Here is a 19,560-nt window from a genome sequence, read left to right on the forward strand (position 1 = left end):
TTTGTTCTGTGTCTGCGCCTTGCTTGTGAATGTGTCCACCTCCGCTATTTGAAGAAATATGTCTTGCGCAAGATCATCGCTGCCACTCACAGTCGCATTGGACAGGCCGCTACTGAATGCACTCTATCAGACAACCCAGTGAATCATTGTGCTGCGCTGTTCTCTCTGATGATTGATGATGATGCTCCTGGGATGATTGGCGCCTACCCACTCAGTCTCCAGCGCTTGTGTATTGTCGCTATTCTTTCCTCTTTGACTCTTGTCTTGTTTCCATTGTTTGTCGTCGTTTTTTTTTTTTTTTTTTTGCAGCATAGCATCGACCTTCCCCGCTATGCTCATAATTGCCTCCAGCCAGCGCGTCCGTGTCCACCTATAACCTCCATCGGTGGTACCTGTTCAGGAATCTCGCCTTTTGGAAGTATGCTGTCGTCGGCAGATGAAAAATTACGAAACACCGTTTGCTGTTCTTGTCGTTTCCAATATTTTGCAGCTATACCTTCAATATCGCCTTGACAGACAGACAGACAAAGAACTTTAATGAAGTCCTGAGGGACTAGCCGGGGAGGACCCGAGTCCGTCTTAATTCCAGCATTAACGTAGGCCTCAGTGTGGCTCGCGAGCGAGAAATCGCCTCTGACGTGAAAAACGAAGACCCATCGCAGCGCGCGAAGCGTGCACGTGCCGCCCGTGTCGCCTTGCTGGCAGTTGGTGCAGACGTCACGCGGCGCACGCTCTTGGAACGCTCGGAGCCCGTCGGTTGACCTCTGGTCCCCTCGTTCCGACACGCCGCGACTCTTCGAGCTTCGCCCTTTCAGGACAGGTGAGCGACCCTTCGCGACCTCTCGCGCGGCGACCAGTGTGCAGCACTGTCAACGTTCTCAATACTAGCTGCACATCTTAAAAGCCCAATGCTAACGGTTGTTTCGATAGTCAATAAAGCGTCGACGTAATCGGCTCGCCTTATATCTTCGTCTATTCTTCCAGCAGCCGGAACTATTCCTGAAAAGAGTGTCTCCCTGCAGTCACCTCCGACTTGTTCTCGGAAGTGGCGTTGAACGTACGCCGTTAGTCGTATCTTCGTATCCTGTTGCACTTTTTTTTAATTAGCAGGTCCCGAGTGAGCTGTCACGCACTGCATATACGTATATGGTACAGCTGAGGTTAAGGAAGGTGACTTCCGGCAAGTCATGTAATGCGTATTGCTAGTAACCGGCGATCTATACGAGTGGTGTTACGTGGTGCCAAGGGAAGGGGAACGAAATAGAGCGTATGAGCACTTGTTGGTGTAGTGAGTATAGAAAATTCGCATGGCACGAGAGGATGACGCAAGACGGGAGTAATTCGAAATATCAGGGAGAGGACTTTGTCCTGCACTGAATGGTGTGCGATGACGATACTTACTGATGATTCTTCATTTATACTTGAGGAAATAAATTTACTCAACCACGAAAGAAGCCTTATTAAAATAATACTGCGAGCACACTCCTGTTTGTGCATATTTCTTGGGCCGCGTAGGCTGAGGTACGTGCAGCGCGTGCATACGCCGGAACCAGGCCGTTGCTTCGAAGTGGTCCCATCGGGCAGCGCGCCATGCGGTCCGTCTGCGCCCTTCTGCTAGCCATGGCGGTCGCCACAGGCAGCGCAAGACGCTCCCTCCTGGATGACAAGCGGGTGGACGCACTTGGAGTCGAGGAAAAGGCCCGACCAGGAAGCGACGGTGAGTCGGATTCGTTAATGGCGCGAAGCTGGACAGCCGACGATAACGCCCCAGCAAAATTTCTTCTAGTTGTACACACAAGTTTACTTATTTCGGCAGCTCGGACGCAGGCTCTTTATTGTTTCGTCTTTATTGGTTCCTTATGGTTTCGTCAACTTTCGTGCGTTATATATGACCTGCAATAGTCGATGTGACACTGAGCCAACCCGGCACCTACGAAAACTCGATGCCAAAACAACTCCGACAGTCTGCTGACAAATGTTGGTGGCAGATAAAATTGCCACACTTGGCCGACACAACGTCGTTGCCACCGACGGGCAGAAACCGCCGCAACGGCTTTTAAGTCAGTGGTGCGCAAGGAACCACTTTTCCGACCGATAGCGCGTGCTCTGAACCCCTGCCACGTGCCTTTGCAATTTCTTTCGTCTGCCGCCTCTGCGCACATGCTGCAAATGACCTTCACGTTTTCTTGCTCTTGAATGTACCAGAGCCATAATATTATGGCTCTGGTACATTCCTATTCTGCTAAATATATATATTTTTTTTTTATCTTGACCTTCACGACGTGTCTCGTGTGTGCGTGTTTTCTTTTCTTTTCAAGCTCGACGCCGCAACGGCGCGGTAGTTCTAATGTGGTTCACGTGCCGGCTCATTGGGTCAATGCGGCGTAAAGAGGGCGTGCCGAGGCAACCGGCTCCTTTAAGCTAGACCTGTGGCCAGGATGTCTGCGGACTATCAATCTTATACTGTCTTTAGTGCGATCGCGTGTCTGCGCTAGCTCCCGATCGTTAACCTCAGTGCGCGATAGGGATGCCAGTATCGTGAAAATACGGCGTCAGCACGTCCCACCGGTTGGTTATCCACAGTGTGACATCGCCTTAACGGTCCGGTGGCACGGGTTGCCGAAAAAAAAAAATCTACATACTGTTGGCAGTTGTGCTGTAATCATTGCCGCGGCTCTTCCCATAAATCCACCTGACTGAGGAAAAACCCAATTTTCGCTTTGAGTGGGATGACTGAGAATGGGAAGTGGTAATGCAGATGAAGCCCATTATTTAACGCGGGTAAGGTTTTACGAGCCAAGACCTCAATATGATTGAGGCCCGCCGTAGTGGGGGACTTAGAATAACTGTGGCCACACGAGGTTCCTTAACGTGCACCTATAGTACACGCGCCGGTACGAGGGTGCTTCACACGCATCGCTAAACGAGCATGCGCTGTTGCATGCCACGCCGCCGTTACGGCAGGAATGCGCTTCGTACGGGTCAGCTTTCGCAAATGTAACTTTAAGTGGATTCTGTGTGATAAAAGTTTTAGCTACTTTACATGTAAATATCATAAAGCTCAGCCTTCATGAGCTATTATAAAGTTTCTCTTTGGGCACGTCACTGCGCTCGGACAACTGTATGTTCGCGTTTCGTTAAAACTTACAGCTCGGAACTGTCTTCTCGGATGGAGCATCTAGCGGTCCGTTCAAAAGCTTGCTATAGATGCAACGATCTTGAATGAGGAGTAGTACTTCCGGCCTCGTGTTGCAAATGAGCTTTAACGAGTTTTGGCCTGGTCAGCGAAATGTTCAGTCAAGCAAAACACCGAAAAGGATAAGCGTACAGGCCTTAACTTGTAACTGAAACGTATCCTATATATTCACGATATGATCGCGTTCTTTGTTTCTCAACAGCAAGTGATCACCCAGAAAAGCCAGGCGCCAACGACTGCGACAAAAACAAGTTTCGGGAAGGCATCAATAACTGCGAAAGTGGATTGAAGCCTCTAGAGAAATATCTCTCGGAAAAGAAGAACGATGACTCCTGCAAGTAAGGGCCATTATTTTTCTGTTTTATAAATCGAATGCGCTGTATTAGCGTGAGTTTAAATGTAAACGCTTAATACTGGGCACCAAAACTGTACCTAATATACGATATAAGGACAGGGCACACTGGTTCAGGATTCATTTTGACGACCAATACTGCTCTTATTTAGGGCTCACGCTTACGTCTGCGCGTTTTTTTTTTTCGTTAGTATATGAGGCAGTTATTACTATATAAAGACTCGCAACAGATCACTACTAGCGAAAGGAAGCGGAAAGGCTATACGAAAGCATGATTGTTTGAGCTGAATTACAAATGCATTCGTTTAGTTTTGTGCGTCTAGAACCTTGTCATGGTGTTATCATTTTTAATCTTTCAGGCTGCTCAAGATCTACCTATCCTGCATTGAAGACTTCCAACTCTTCCTGTCTTGTGAAAATGACCCGGCCTCACAGAAGGAAATGGCTAAGGCAACTAGCATTATCGTCAAAAACCGGCTGAACTGTACAGAATGTAGGTGAACTATCGTTAACATAGCAGCAACGCGTACTAAAAAGGCCTCCTCTTTCCTCCCAGTGGCGTTCTTGACGGCGAATATAACGTCCAAGGTACCCCCGCAGAATGCAGCTGGTGCTGCTTCTCCTGTCAACAAAACAACGACGGCCGCAACCAAAGGTATTCCAGAAAGCGCATTTTACGTTCTCTGTTAGGTCTGCCGATTACCTTGGAACAGTAGGTCATCAGGGGGCCGGAAAGAGCTGTAGCTAGTTTTTCGTTCATTCCGCGCAGCCCCTGTTGTGACCAAGAAGTGCAGCGAGCGAAAATTGATGCGCCGCATGGTCGATTGTCTGAAGACTATGAAAGGTAACTTGGAGCCCTTGCTGGACAACAAGAAAACCAACCAGAAACTCATTTGCGCGTAAGCACCTCATTCATTCTTAACACTTTCAATTGCTAGCTGTCAGGCGGCAACGCTAAGACACTGTTATGTTTCAAAGGCAAACCGAGAACTTCAAGTCGTGCGTTAACATCGCTCTCGCCCACACGGACTGCAACTCTGACGAAGAGGTGCTGGACCAGACAACGCACTTCATTGTGCATGTCCTCTACGAACACCGCTGGGCTTGCAAAAACATTCAGAGTAAGACGAGTGTCTCATGCAGTATACCTACGCCGGCCCCCAATGAGCACACGCCTTAAGATCTTTTCCTCTCCTCGCAGCAAGCGACAAGAAGTGTGAAGAGCGTTCCCTGGTGCTCAAGCTAAACCAATGCGTCCGCCTCCTCAACAAAACTGTCGAACCTATTCTAGAAGATAAGGAAAACAACAAGCTGAACATCTGCAGGTGAATGACGCGCGTGCGACACCCGAGGGCCGGCGTCCTTTCACCTCCGCCGTCTTATTCCAGGGCGAGCGACACATTCCTGCTTTGCGTTAACGAGGCAGTCTCCGAAACAGCTTGCCGCGAGGACTCGGAGGTCATGTTTCACGTGTCCCACTTCGCGGACAAAATTCTGCGCCACCACAAATGGTCCTGCGACCAAAGCGGAGCTTCCTCCAACCGACCCAGGCTTGAAAGTAAGTCGCAACACTTTAAGAATGAAAAAAAAAATCCTGTTTAGTGTTGTGTGTGCCTTTAAGGAGAGATATATATGTGACGAGTCAGGGCTCGCCAAAAAAAGAATAGGTAATATTTTTGTTCTTAAGAGTCTACAATAGCCAGTATTCTGGCGAAACTCTTGCGTATTACGTGTTTGACATGCTCTGCATTTCATCATGCGCACAGATCTTCGTCAAAAGATGGATTCCCAGGGATCTGGAAACCTTACAGGTAAATAGAACGTGGAGATAACTCGGGCAACTATTCCTGGCCTTTTCTTAAAGGTCGTAAGCAATTCTCTCGAATTAGCAGCATTGCGGCCGCTGAACGGAGGTGGGCCAACAGGGCTGGTACCGGCAGACAACAAGTGCAACTTTGAAATTGTCCGGACGGCCGTGGACACGTGCCAACAATCTGCGTACGACCAGATCAAAAAGAAGGGCATCTCTCAGCCGAAACACCTTTGCGTGTAAGTGATCTCAAAGTATTCTTTTCATCCCAAATTATCTACGCAGCAGAACAACTTCTGTCGTTGGTGAGATGTCAAATTAAATCCCAAATTGACAAAAGGCGTATAACCACATCGCATATTCAGCTGTACAACACGCATTATTACGCAGTTAATAACATTATAGTTTGTGTGAACAATTAGTGACTGGAGCTGCCAAACTAAACGACCAGTTTTACATTTTCCCGCGACACGAAGTTTCATTCCATTATGACATGCAACACAGAGTGCAGTTGCACTTGGGAGTATTGTCTAATGACTAGTACTAAGGTTTAGTTTTGAGAAATTCTAATGCACAGCTACCAAAATCGGCCTTCGCGGTGTTTCCGGGGCTACGTCGCTGTTCGTCAGTGTAATGGCGTATTGGAGTGACGGTGTCTGAAACATCATTGCATAGTAATTGCTGACATCATTGCATAGTAATTTCAATCGCACTGTTTCTACCCTTATACATCAGGGAACTGCGCATCTTCAAGGATTGCTCCATAGAAGCGACGAAGAAAAACGGGTGCGCCAGTGACAAGAATGCCGAGACGTACGTGTACGACCGCGTCAAGGATTCCTTCTACAAGTACCTCACCGACTGCCGCCCGCTCTGGTCCGCTGCTGTGCCGCTGTCAACCAGCACCTGGGCGCTGTCCCTCGTCGTACTCATGGTGCTCGTGCAGCAGCGCCACTAAACTTCCCGCGCCCGAAGCCCAAAGCAAGCAGGGGGCACCACAGGCCCGCGCTGCGAAGCGTCCGCAAGTTTGATACCCAGCTGCTTGGAACGTGGTTTGCTGACGCAATAAAGGTCTCAAATAAATTGGGAGTGAAGAAGCGTGCGTACTCCAAGTACAAAAAGGGGTGGAATTCGCTAATTCTTACACGAGATGAGCAGCGCATAACAGCAGCTATTTTACTGCGGCTTTTGTCGTTATGAAATATGACGTTGGCCCTGTATTACTCCAAACAGCTGAGCGCCAACCGACCATGTAGAAATAAATATACCACTAAGCGGGAGCACGAAGTCTGGAAGCCAACCTCGGTAAGCCAATTCCACCTCTGATGCCGCTTCAAGTGGACATGCCTATATTTCCCGGATTTTTAAAGACTATTTGCAGCGAAGCTGTAAATAGTATTTAAGGGCCTATAGCATGTCAACTATTATCCAGTCAACAGAAATTCCCTAGCAGGTATGTGCCATAAAAACTCGGCAAACCCCACTACTCACTTAGAATAAACATAAAAAGTGAATTACAAAGTAAATAAATGAATAACCAGCGCGCTGCACTTCATGATGATGATGATGCTTATGATCTTTTTCCGATGGTGCTCACCCACAAAGGGGGATGGGCCAAGAACCGGGCAGCAGGATGCTTAAGGTAAAGACCTATGAAGCTATGCGAAGCTGGAAATGTAGATTAAAAATAAAAACGTCGAAAAATGAAAATGCTCAAAGAGCAAGTGGTCAGACTATCATCTGAGCTTTCTGACGGAAATAATGACGGACTTCAAAAAGAATAGAAATAGATAAAAATAGACTAACACTGCAAAATCTTTTTGTTTCATTGATGTAATCGAACACAGTAGGGCAGACATCCCTATGGCCCACGCAACATCCGGGGGGAGGGGGGACAGAAACACCTCACCCCCCCCCCCTAGTTACGGCCGTGCTAGTTGGGCACCTAGGAAGTCGGAGGGTAATATGGGTGTTTGCCTTCCTTCTGTGTTGTAGCCCCGGTGGTGATATGGCTACAGCGTCACACCGCGAAATCCCTGAACGATACCCGCACAAAACGGGATTGCAAAACCTAACATAATAATAATAATAATAATAATAATAATAATAATAATAATAATAATAATAATAATAATAATAATAATAATAATAATAATAATAATAATAAAGACAGGGTAGGTCAAAACAAAATAAGAAAGACAATGCAGAGAACGAACTTATGGAAGGCCAGAAATAATTCCTTCCTTGATGCCCGTTTTATTTTAGGGGCGAAGCTCCTTAAGGCGACACCCGTTCGTCCCTCGTAGTCGTCGTCATCGTAGTAGTCCGTAACAAGTCTTGCGCTTTGACCTCCAAGGTGGTGCCGATGGGAGATTTCTCCTGTGCGTTGTTGAACAATAAAAAATTCGCAGCGTGCGCGTTAACTAAAAGCCGAATTCTTCTGTCTCTCATTCCCCATTAGCAGCCATTGGCATGTTCCAGTAGGAAACGTTAGTAGAAGTAGAAGTGTAAGTGTTAGCTAAAAGCCGACTTCTTCTGTCTCTCATTCCCATTAGCAGCCATTGTTTACCTCCAAGGTAGTGCCTGGTGAGATTTCTCCTGTGCGTGATTAAACAATAAAAATTTCGTTCAAAACGCCGTTGATTGATGAAATAAACCAACGAAAGACGCCAGATGTTTTGTAAAAGCAGAACGAAAGAACGCCAGATGTTTTTCTTAAAGTGTAGTAGTAGTAGTTGTATGTAGCCACCTCGCCCGATCGTCAACGGGCGAGGTGGACCGGCAACGGCGCGAGGACCCTGCCGTACGAGAGTTAAATCACACTAAAAGACATACTTTGCGGGCGATACACTCTAGTGAGCTTTCAACTTTTCGTCTTAATGTACATGATAAAGAAATTATTTCTACGAAAAACGCAAGGCACACCTTGAGCAATATATTTGGTTTTGGGACGCTAAATGGAACCATGAGGCGATGCGAAGCCGGAGCACTTGCACGATCGCGTTCCGTTGGCTTTCGTTGGGCATGCTACCGACCTCGCGTCGTGGAACGCGCGTCCTGTCTTCCCTCTAGCCTTGCCTTTAATTCGCACAGGGCGAGCGGGGAATGCGGTCGCTCTTGGCGCTCTTTCGCTCGGGAGCGGACTTCTTCCTTGCATTTCACCGATCACAAGTGATAACGAAGGGACCACGTAAACCAACAGTACAATAAAAGTTTGATGTTTAATATATACACGATGTTTCACACTCTTTATATTATGTACTGGGCGCATTTCACGGAAGAGTTTCACGGTTTACAGATGATTCCCTCCGTAGCTTCGCCCCACTCATCATCATTCACCCCGTGGATATGCTGTGATTTTTTTTAATGCCCCGTGTTTTTTAGTCGTTTTTTTTTTCTTCAAGGTTAGAAGCGGCTCGCAAAATAAGCTTTCATCGCTCCCCTAAATATTTCCCTCTCCGCTGCTCAGTTACCTCAGTTTGCAAATCCGTATTCTAAAAAAAAAATTACGTTGACACTGTTCGCAAAAGTACATTCTAAGAAATCGTTACGTTCCACATATTATTATCGAAAGTTCTATATTATTATCGAAAGTTCTTCGAAAGAAGCGGCTCGCAAAATAAGCTTTCATCGCTCCCCCTAAATATTTCCCTCTCCGCTGCTCAGTTACCTCAGTTTGCAAATCCGTATTCTAAAAAAAAAATTACGTTGACACTGTTCGCAAAAGTACATTCTAAGAAATCGTTACGTTCCACATATTATTATCGAAAGTTCTCGTGCAATGGCAAGCTCATGAGAACAAAAACTTTCGTGAGTTCGGCCCCTGATTGTTTCGAAATCTTGCTGCTTGGCACCTTCACAGACAGGTGCTACGCCCTTACAAAACGAATTGTTTCAGGCTAATTTACTTTCAGCAAACGCTGCCACTGTCGAAGACTCAATAAAATGCCAATGTCAATGTCTTTTATTAGCTGCAGTCTTTTTCGCTTCGCCTGTACGATTTCGTGGCTCCTTGTCCACCTGAGTTCACGACAGCAATTTCAGCTCCGAGAAAATAAGCAGCTCGCAACAATGAAAGCTATTATCATTACAATTTCCTCATTTTTGTGCACTTTCCTTGCCGCTTATAGACTCGTCTCTAATAGCGCCATTTCATGCATTATAAATTGCTCATTTGTAATGCGTTTGTTCCTTATGCTAGGGCAAAACGCACCAAGATTTTTTTTTTTTGAACGAGGCTGTCCACTTAATGCTCAGTTCAAACCTTCCTGTCGTGTCACTTGCAAGTCTGTATATGTCCGACTAGGTTCTGAAGGCAAGCGCTGTCAGAACCTGCACTAACTTATTTGATTGATTACCGGTATTTCTTATTTCCACGGCACAGTGAGAGATGGAGAAAGAGAAAGCTCCTTAATGAAAAGCAGCTGCAGTTATTGAGGCAAGAAGGGAGATTCTATCAAGCATGCGTACACTGGTGTGGTCTGGTGTTATGTTTTACAGCGAAACTGCATATGATTTGAATCTCGGGATTTCTTCGTATCCGTCTACAGAACAGTACACAGAAAACCATTACGCGATTCGAAGCAAAATGTGCCTATCTCCATTAGAATTACGCATGCAAGACACACACCAACATTCGTTTCACTCAGGCAAAGTGCAAAACAAGTGTCGAAACCACACGATAGATAAGACACGTTCGAACAATGCGAAGCTAGTAGTGTGCATTGCGATCCGCTATGGGACCGTGGCTAAGAACCTAATCAGTCTCATTTGCATATTATCTCATCTTGTAACACATTTCGTAAGACATGCAGTATAGCCTCCATAGAGTTGTTTTGTTTTGTTTGTTTTGCTCTTGGGTTAACCTCACCGATCCGAAATGAGACAGCTGTTCTCTACCGCCTGCGGCTCGGTGTCTCATTTACAAACACGTTTTTCCTGCAGTGTCGGAATGACATAAAGTGCTGCCTGTGACCATCACGGCAACAAGGAAACTATTGCGCACATGCATCATCTGTCATGGTCTTCGCTACAACTCCCAGAGAGAGTTCCTCTCAGCAGTGTTAGCAAGCATCGACAAGAAGCCGCTTTCCGAGCAAGCAATCTTGGAATGCAGGAATGTACGCGCTTCATATCAGAAAGCGACGAAGGCGCTGCTGAAGTTTGTCCGAGCAACCGGCCTCGTGGAACGACTATGACAATGCCGGGTTTGTGTGTGCATGCGTTTCTCTCTCTCATTCTTTTCTGCCTCCCCTCACGCCTTCCCAGGTGCAGGATAGCAAACTGGTTACTTATCTGCCGGATAACCTCCCTGCCCTCTGCACAACATTTTTCTCTCTTTATCTCGGTGCATGATCTACATGCATCCTCACTTCTTCTCTGTTCTTTAACTGGCAACATGCAATTTATCTTTCCTCACGGCATCTATGCGAGAATTTTGTTATATATAATAAACTTTATCATTTGCATGCTCCACTCATTCCTAGGCCCATCCTCCATAGTGGGCATAAGTCATAGGTTGCAAAGGGAAGGAGCCGAAGAGCATGTGAGTGCTTCCAGTGTGCTGACGTATTCCGCAATAACAGCTAAAACTAAACGTATAACAGCTAAATGTAAAGTATGTGATAAGATACGGAACAACTACTGTTGAAGCATTCACTTTCACAATGCCATTAGGAGGGCTTATGGAACAACCGTGGCAATTTCGTGCTCTTGAAGAGCATCAGCAATGCGTTTTATCTCGTATCATATACGTTTTTCAAGGCCTTATTATGATTTATGCTCTATATAATATTACTCATGCTCTAAATTCGATAACTTCGTGGAGTATTTCAGGAAGCCAAATTAGGCATGATTGGCAGAACCACAGGTTTATGCGACTCGTGCATCGTATAATCTGTTAGCGTCGGGAAGAAACTTAACGCGTTACTATACACCTTCAGGGGCTCCTAGGCTGGTGTTCCAAGTAACATATTTAATAACATTCGTACTATCCAAAAACTAGTGTAGCAAGGGGCAGGGGGGCAACCCCTCCCCAAAATTTTTCAATTTTGCATATATACACGCATACACGAGCATACATAAAATATGTTACTGTCGCTAAGACGCTACTGCTTTCAAACACCGCCCTTCATTGAAAAACGGCAGATTCTCCTGAACTCTTGAAGAGACGCTTTTTAAATGTAGGCAAAACGCCCAAAAAAACGCAGCAAAAGTAGGACGAAATGAAAAACAAAATGACCTGAAATACGTAAAAAAGCATCAATACACAGTGCTCGGAGAAACGAATTCGTCATTTCTACGGAAAGAAGAGTTCATGTGTAACGACGAATGCTGGACGATCGTGACAGTGCATGAGATGATAGTGAAAAGGCCGGCTACGTTTTTTTTTTGTTTGTTTACTAGCAAACTTAACTCTTAGTGGTGTAAGGCGCTTGCTTTGAGGCAAGGTAAAATCCCATCAAGAAAGAACAGCGATAATGATACGGTGTGCGTGGTAACCCATGTGTCGTTATGATGCTCTTAGACGAGCAACTGAACATCAAGCAAGAAGCTGAGTCACGCAGTATACGTATAGGTAGCAGCAATTAGCTAAACAAGTACCGGGTAAATTGTACATCTGGAAACCAAACTTTTAAGGCGCCTATCTGTAGCTTCTGTTAGCGTGGCTCTTTTTGGTAAATCACCGTCATCATAATGTCGGTAAACGCAGGTGCTGCAACACACACACACACACACACACGCACACGCAGATATTTCAGCACTATTTGCACATATGGCACTTCAAACGTACAGGACAACTAGGTCGGTATCACATCATAGTGCTTAAAATATTAATTTGTCTCCTTCTCCTGCATACATGTTTTTGTCATTCGAAAGTGTTCGTTGCCATTGGTCGCCCGCCTACGCTAATACATGGTCAGCATTACTATTAGCTAGCATATTACCATACGGGCCATTCTAGCGTATGGCATTTTTTTTTTATTAAAGACCCAGATTCTTTTTTTCGCTAATCTCGCCCTCCATAAGTTTTCTGCAGTAATAACACACTTTGCGACTTAAGTCACAGTAAAGTACGCACCGGTAATCAAATGTCGTTAAATCTAGCCAGGCTCTTTATCAAACCTTCTAGGGGCGGGGCGGGAGGGGATTTATTGCACGTGGTCTGTAAGTGTATACGCATCATACAGGGCGGTGTCAAACAATCATAACGTTGTTTTTTTTTTACATTCTTTTCTCTGCCGCATTAACGACAGCGGCCGGCGTCACCGCGCCATGAAGTGGCTCTGCGCTTTGCTCCCTGTGGCCTGGCTTCAAGGTGTAGCCTACGCGAGAGTGTTGCGCGCCCTTGGTGACAAAGGCGCCCAGCCCACGTTGCCAGCAATACCAGTCGGCAACGATGATGACGAGTACTACCTTGAGGACACGGGCGAGAAGGAGTACTATTACTACGATCAGGACGAATACTACGAATACTTTCAGGGTGAGCCAGGCATGAGAGCGCGATAAGGAAGTCACAGCTCACATTATTGCCGACACCACGAATAAGCTTCAAATACTTATTCTCAGCGCCTACAGCGCGGTACGCCTGCAACCATCGCAATTCAAGTTACCTCGCCCAACAACACAGGTATAAAAGCTCATTGTAAACAGCACCATAGATTGACTTCAACAACGTCGCGTTTTTCTCCTTTGAGGATAGCAAGCAACATCTCCGATTGAAACTTCGTACGATGTACGTTCGGCAGAACCTTCGTTACATAACGCTGATGAGCTTGGCGATTACAGTCTTTCGGGTGAGCGGCTGATTAAAGTGTTTTGAATTCGATATAACCGGGACCTATTTATTCTACAATAAAAATTTAATGCGAAGTAAAAAAATACAAGAGCAATCCGAATGCAAGGGCACTTTCCATCTAAACAGCGCGCATACCTGTGAATTCAGGAAGAATGAATTACAGAGGCACGTTGGGCAAAATCTCCGACCGCTATAACCCGATGACCAAACGTGGCGTACCAATTCAAGCCGATCCTGGATATACCCGAATGGAACCCATCATCATTGATCAATTGGGGCTTTTTCACCTCATACTAAAAATGAAAGCCTCAGCACCTGGCATAGATGGAATCGCTCCCCAATTTCTCAAACAAACTGCCATTTATTGTTCAGTCATTTTTTCACAGCTCTTTTCACAGTCATTGCAAAATGCCTCATTGCCCAGTGACTGGAAGGCGGGGAAGGTGGTTCCTGTGCCTAAACCAGGTGACTCATCTAATCCTTCTAATTACAGGCCCATCACTTTGACTAGTATTCCATGTAAGCTTCTCGAACACATAATCTATTCTAACCTAATTATATTTCTCGAAGAAAATAACTTCTTTCATAACAGTCAGCATGGTTTTAGGAAACACTACTCATGTGAAACCCAACTACTTCTCTTCACCAACGACTTATTTTCAGCATCTGACACTGGCTCCATTATCGATTGCATTTTCCTTGATTTTCAAAAAGCTTTTGACACCGTTTCTCACCGTTTACTCCTACTAAAACTAAGCATGCTAAATATTGACTCAAACATATTACGATGGATTGAATGCTTCTTATCTAACAGAACCCAACATGTAACAGCTAACGATCATGACTCACGCAATTGTTCAGTAACATCTGGTGTGCCGCAAGGTTCTGTCCTTGGACCCTTACTCTTTCTAATTTATATTAATGACCTTCCATCCAGCATTACATCAACAATCAGGCTATTTGCCGACGATTGTGTCATCTACCGCATAATAACTAACTCTCATGATTCATCACTACTTCAATCTGATCTTGATAACATTACATCTTGGTGCTCACTCTGGTCAATGAAACTGAATATTAACAAATGTAAAATAATGAGGATCTCTCGAGCAAGTACTGACTGCACTAGCCCTGTTTATTCAATTTCTAATTTTCAGTTGTCGTCTGTCAATACTTACAAATATCTAGGTGTTCACATAGATAACAATTTAACATGGAATAATCATATCAGTTATGTGATTAACAATGCTAACCGCACTCTCGGCTTCTTGCGCCGGAACTTTTCATTAGCACCTGTTTCATTAAAACTTCTTCTTTATAAAACACTAGTCAGATCTAAACTCGAATACGCCTCATCAATCTGGGATCCTCATACTTGTTTACTTGTTAATGCACTGGAAGCCATCCAAAATCGCTCAGCTCGCTTCATTGTCGCTAATTACTCCCGTACTGCTAGCATCTCATCAATTAAAAATTCTCTAGACCTTCCTACCCTTTCTAACAGGAGGAAACAGGCCCGCCTATGTCTCTTCCACAAAATTTTTTTCATGAATCCTGAAATAAAAGGCACATTGTTCTCGCCACCCGTCTTACCTTTCATCTCGCATCGACCATAACTTCAAAGTCCATGTGCCATTCTGCCATACCAACATATACTTCCACTCCTACGTGCCGAAGACTTCATCCGAATGGAACCACCTTCCTGCCTCCATCGCCAGCAACCCTGATCATGCATCATTCAAGACTGCCATCTCTAACTTGTAACCACTCCTCTCTGTAACGCCGCAAATGGCATTGAGAGTATTTAAATAAATAAATAAATAAATAAAAAATAAATAGATCCGTTGATTCTGTACATTGAAGTCATTGTTATTGCATCGATTCCCAGCATCTCTAATGCGCGGAGGCCATAAACCAGTGGAATTTATAGGATCTCGCTGAAAGCCTGGGGCTAGAATCGCAAAGTTTTTCGTTCGTACGCTTTGTCCCTGAATATTTAGAAAATCTGCCTTTGTTCTGGCACACATTCCGCAGAACAGCTTTGGATTAGCATAAGCTCGATTGTAACACGCTCGCTGTGCATAATTATGTTCATGGCAGCTGTACTAAATAAAATATCGCACGAATTGTGACACACCGCTTAAATAGTAAAAAGAAGTCCATGGAAACACAGTTAGGATAACGATTGAAGATTACGACTGTCTGAACAAACAAGCCAAAGTGAAGTTCAGCGCCAAAGTCCTAAAAGGCGACTTTCGTCCATAAGTCAAGTTGTGGTGAGAAAGTAAGAGTAAAATGTTTAAATTTTCGAATAAGATGGTATAGCCAACAGGATGTCAAAAACCTCCATCATTTTGTGTAATTTTAGTTGTTGTTTTTCCTTGTTTCCTCTTGTATTTCAGACAGGAAGCCCATTGCGTCTTTGCGTAACCGTAGAATGGAAAAGGCGATCAGAAAACTGCGACGCCTTGCTCAAGCAGGTTAGTAAACAAACACAGCGTCAACACGGAAAAACCTGCCAGGGTTTGAAATATTTTCCGGCACACTTTAAAACCAATGCTGTCAATAGTTTTAATACAGACATTCATTTCGCTGTTTTTGTTTTTGTTATTTTGCAGCGTCCGTGCAAGGATGCAATGAAACCGAACTTGTAAATGCAAGAAATTTGTGTGAAAGAAAAATAACCTTGGCCAAAAAGATTCGCAGCACGGGACCGTCTAACAAGAAAATGCGGTCAATCCACCGGAGAAGAGTTTGCAGGTATCTTTTCTTTTAAATGGGCATGACACCATTTCTCGAAGGCAAGTTTACTCTGCCATACAAATCTCCTGTATGCAGAGACGGCTCTGAGCAAGAGTAAAGCTCAGCAAATGCTGATAAGGTATTTTATTTTGATATTAAGGTCAATTTTCCCATTGCGCACCTACCGACATCGACACTAGCTTGACGTCAGGCTATAGTACCAATTCTGGTGACTTCAGTATCCCTTTAACCTCCAACACTAGATCCTTGAGGCAAATGTCTAAGCACACCACTAATTTAAAAAATATGCCTTACGAATAGTGCTATAAATACAATATACCTAGATGATTTACAGGCTTAGTGTGCACTGTTTCCAACATTTAGAACAGCAAAACAGAATGTTGCAACGACGACCAATTTAAAACAACCTTCTTGTTCCACAGGTTAGTGACTGCGTACGCTGATTGCATATCAGCCATAGCGCCCAATGGCGAATGCCCGGACATTGCCTTCAAATTGAAGACGGACGCGCAGCGGAGTGTCCACATAGAAGGGTTTCAAGTGTGTCGTTCCTCGGGCACTGAGCCTATAGTTTGGCTCTTCTTGGTTGCAGCTTGCATCTACGTCCAAAGGCTGTGGCCAAATTAAAAGATCGTATCACCACGTCCTCGGGATGAAGTCAGTGTCCTTTTATTTCAGTATCGCCACAATATGAAACGCTGTCTCAGTTCAGTTCAGTTCAGTTTTATTTCCTTAAAGGCCCCCATTCAGGGGGTGTTACATAAGGGGGTGTTACATAAGTCTCGAATACGTTTAGAAAAGTTCGGCAATTCACCCAGCGTTTCTGAGCTAAGTAACTGGTAATTCTGACTACGTGTCCGGTCACACCGTTATGCATGCTCTTTGCGCGCCTTACGATGCAAATCAAGTTTACTTCAGAAGTTGCGTTGGAGTTACATGGTAACGAAATATTACAGCAGGAAGTCCCACAGGTCAGGAAGAAAAACTGATACGGGAACCTTCAATGACTACATAAAAAGGCCAATCATACAAAGTAAGCAAGCTGTAATGAAAATACGGGCACGTGAAGAATATATATAGCAAAATAATTAGGCATATACTATAATGATGATACTAAATTATCAGAACACCAACAAGTGAACGAGCAGATTAACGACTAACGAGAGTGATCCGCCAGACATAAGAGACATAAGTAAATTCGTAGTAAAAAATATTATATAAACTATAAAATTGCAGTAAAAATGTTATAATCTCGGCCTACTTTATGCCCGCTGCAGGACAATGCCCCTTCCGATGATGTCCAATTTACCCTATCTAATGCCTGTTTTCGGTTGTCGGTGTAATGCCGGTTGTCTGTCCTACGCATTATGTCGCCAACCCAAGTCACGCTCATACATCCAGAATTTATATGTATGCGCCAAGGAGTAAAAAAGCGCATTGATTACATGGTTTTTTAGAACCCCGCGCATTCGAAGGTAGTTAAGAGAAGCATTACTGACCGAAGCTTCGTCAACGCCTTGAAAGAATCATAGTGCAACCAGCTGATATCAAATGAGAGTTGGGTATGTCAGCAAAGACTGCTCCATGAACCACCACCTGGTGCTTTTCGCCTATCCAAAAAAAAAAAAAAAAATTCAAGGCCTGCGCTGAACACGCGGCACAGTCACAGCGTAGACGCTCTTAGGTGTTAGCAGTTGAACGTTGTAAACACTCTTAGGGCGTCTACTGCAAGTACAGTTGCGAAGTACCCATTACGCCATAATTCATCGTCATTTTGCTAAGTGCCGAAGTACGCACTACGCAAGGCAATGCACCTCCACAAATGCAGTTTGTAATGGGTGAGAAGCTTCGAACCACCCACTCATTATGTAATTCACATGGTGTGACACCTGCTGCGATTTACTCTTCCGCTACGCAATACTTGCACAGCTGCTACGCAATACTTGCACAACATGACGCCTCTACGGTATTTTTCCGAAGCAGCTTCAAGCAGTGGCGCGGCGCTGTGGTAGTATACTGGACTACCAAGGATAATGCCCGGGTTCGAACCGTTTTACACCGAAGCTGTATACCTCTCCTTGGTCGGAAAATTTCGTGGCTTCAGTACAAAAATCCTATAGCGCGTATGTGCCACAGAATTTGGGCAAATCCCACTACTCACCACAGACGATCGCCTGCTCCTCTGCTAGCGGATGCGCGCGCTCTTTGCATTTTCACCTCGGACATTGAGGAAGGGCATTTGGAAACGTGGGCAGACAAGCCGACGAACGCAGCGTAGCGAAGGAAAGAGCGAAACGAGCAAACGCGGAGTTATAACTCCGCTAGCGTTCCCTGTGGACTCGTGCACAACTTCAACGCCACAACTAAATTTCGACCTCTGGGTGGTTTAGGCGCCCTTTAACAATTGAAGGCAAACTGAATATCGTTCTTTGCAATCAGGCATACAGCATAGAGCTCGGTACACGTTTAAATAAAGAAAACCACCGAACAAGCATCAAAACCACATGCTAGATGATAAGGCGCCTGTGAACAATGCGAACACCCTCCCACTCGTTCCCGGTAAAGATTAGGTTGCAGCTGCTTTGCAATTCCCACGAGGGCTTCGAATGACTACAAACGACTTTTCCTTCTCCCCGCGTGTATTTCCCGCTTTCATATATAAAAGAAAAACCCGTATGGCAACTCATTCAGTTCATTCTAAGACTGCGGTGGGTATACCACGGAAATTAAAGACACTAGAAGAACAGCGTGAATACAATGTTCGACGAAAGGAACAAATTCGTCTCGCTGAAAATGGTCGTGCAACCAATCACGGTCTACCACAGCGACCACAAAGCGATTATCACTACCATTACTCTAAAGTAATTATAAAACATATCCCCCATCAGCATGTGTGGTGATGCGAACAGCTTCGCTGGACATTCACGTTCGCAGAGCGGGATGGCGGCCAATTTTTTCCCCCGTTATTGTGCGCGATAGTTGCGACGGACACCGGCGGCGTCAGTGGACATCACCACCAGAATCGTCTCTTGTAGCGAGCTCATAACAGCTAACGCTGTAAAATGAATCTCTACCCTCTTACGACGCACTCCACCGCCGACGTTACAGCGGTGAGGCGACTTTTGCGTCGCTTGTAGCCAAAAAGCAAGAAAAAATGCCTCATTTAAAGTGAAAACTGTTCCAATTACATCATATTGAATTATTGTAAAAAACTCAACATATATGTCTTTTCCGGTGAAATATCTCTTGAAGAATTTTTAAGCGACCTCAATTAACTGTTTTTATAAATCAGTATTCAATCATGCCTCCTGTAGGCGCGTGGATGTCTCTATTACTCATTGAAGAGGATTCTACGTGATGGTCGATGAAACGGTGGTTCGCTGTATGTATACGTCAGAGGTGGAGCAGCTGGGGACGGCTGGTTGGTTGGTTGGGTCCCAGAGGTTCTTCGTCCGAACCATGCCTTCGTCCGATCGGCACTCCAGGTGGCTAGGAACATTGGCTGTGGTGTCACGCTCATATTGTTTGCAAACAGTTCGGCAAGCTTGACAATGACCCTTATTTGGCTATTCATCGCGCGGCCGCGTCATTTTAGATGCGAAATAAACAGGTGAAAAATACAGGCGCCTGCTCCACCCCAT

General features: G+C 45.0%; 3 protein-coding genes across 3 annotated transcripts; all 3 read left to right on the top strand.

Annotated features, from left to right (window-relative positions):
* Positions 1 to 714: 714 nt before the first annotated feature.
* Positions 715 to 4,238, top strand: LOC125757285 (uncharacterized). Its single transcript, XM_049412724.1, has 5 exons — positions 715 to 820; positions 1,516 to 1,717; positions 3,399 to 3,534; positions 3,908 to 4,041; positions 4,105 to 4,238. Exons 2-5 carry the CDS (start codon positions 1,591 to 1,593, stop codon positions 4,236 to 4,238), a joined length of 531 nt encoding a protein of 176 aa, XP_049268681.1. The 5' UTR covers positions 715 to 820; positions 1,516 to 1,590.
* Positions 4,239 to 4,321: 83 nt separating this feature from the next.
* On the top strand, positions 4,322 to 6,441 carry LOC119377977 (uncharacterized). The gene is made up of 7 exons (XM_037647252.2): positions 4,322 to 4,447; positions 4,527 to 4,669; positions 4,750 to 4,873; positions 4,937 to 5,106; positions 5,315 to 5,359; positions 5,441 to 5,597; positions 6,094 to 6,441. The coding sequence occupies exons 1-7, from the start codon at positions 4,356 to 4,358 to the stop codon at positions 6,314 to 6,316; spliced, it is 954 nt and encodes a 317-aa protein (XP_037503180.2). The 5' UTR covers positions 4,322 to 4,355; the 3' UTR covers positions 6,317 to 6,441.
* A 6,176-nt stretch (positions 6,442 to 12,617) lies between these two features.
* Positions 12,618 to 16,546, top strand: LOC125757288 (uncharacterized). The gene is made up of 4 exons (XM_049412727.1): positions 12,618 to 12,841; positions 15,559 to 15,636; positions 15,775 to 15,916; positions 16,342 to 16,546. The coding sequence occupies exons 1-4, from the start codon at positions 12,634 to 12,636 to the stop codon at positions 16,544 to 16,546; spliced, it is 633 nt and encodes a 210-aa protein (XP_049268684.1). The 5' UTR covers positions 12,618 to 12,633.
* Positions 16,547 to 19,560: the final 3,014 nt, after the last annotated feature.

This window comes from Rhipicephalus sanguineus, chromosome 1 (genome assembly GCF_013339695.2).
Source record: "Rhipicephalus sanguineus isolate Rsan-2018 chromosome 1, BIME_Rsan_1.4, whole genome shotgun sequence".
In the NCBI taxonomy this organism is placed as follows: domain Eukaryota; kingdom Metazoa; phylum Arthropoda; class Arachnida; order Ixodida; family Ixodidae; genus Rhipicephalus; species Rhipicephalus sanguineus.

Coding starts and splice junctions, on each gene's coding strand:
- LOC125757285 (XM_049412724.1), top strand. CDS start 1,591: ATGCGGTCCGTCTGCGCCCTTCTGCTAGCCATGGCGGTCGCCACAGGC. Junction 1,718..3,398: donor GGCCCGACCAGGAAGCGACG/GTGAGTCGGATT, acceptor GTTTCTCAACAG/CAAGTGATCACCCAGAAAAG. Junction 4,042..4,104: donor CCGGCTGAACTGTACAGAAT/GTAGGTGAACTA, acceptor CTTTCCTCCCAG/TGGCGTTCTTGACGGCGAAT.
- LOC119377977 (XM_037647252.2), top strand. CDS start 4,356: ATGCGCCGCATGGTCGATTGTCTGAAGACTATGAAAGGTAACTTGGAG. Junction 4,874..4,936: donor AACAAGCTGAACATCTGCAG/GTGAATGACGCG, acceptor GTCTTATTCCAG/GGCGAGCGACACATTCCTGC. Junction 5,598..6,093: donor CAGCCGAAACACCTTTGCGT/GTAAGTGATCTC, acceptor CTTATACATCAG/GGAACTGCGCATCTTCAAGG.
- LOC125757288 (XM_049412727.1), top strand. CDS start 12,634: ATGAAGTGGCTCTGCGCTTTGCTCCCTGTGGCCTGGCTTCAAGGTGTA. Junction 12,842..15,558: donor ATACTACGAATACTTTCAGG/GTGAGCCAGGCA, acceptor CTTGTATTTCAG/ACAGGAAGCCCATTGCGTCT. Junction 15,637..15,774: donor GCGACGCCTTGCTCAAGCAG/GTTAGTAAACAA, acceptor GTTATTTTGCAG/CGTCCGTGCAAGGATGCAAT.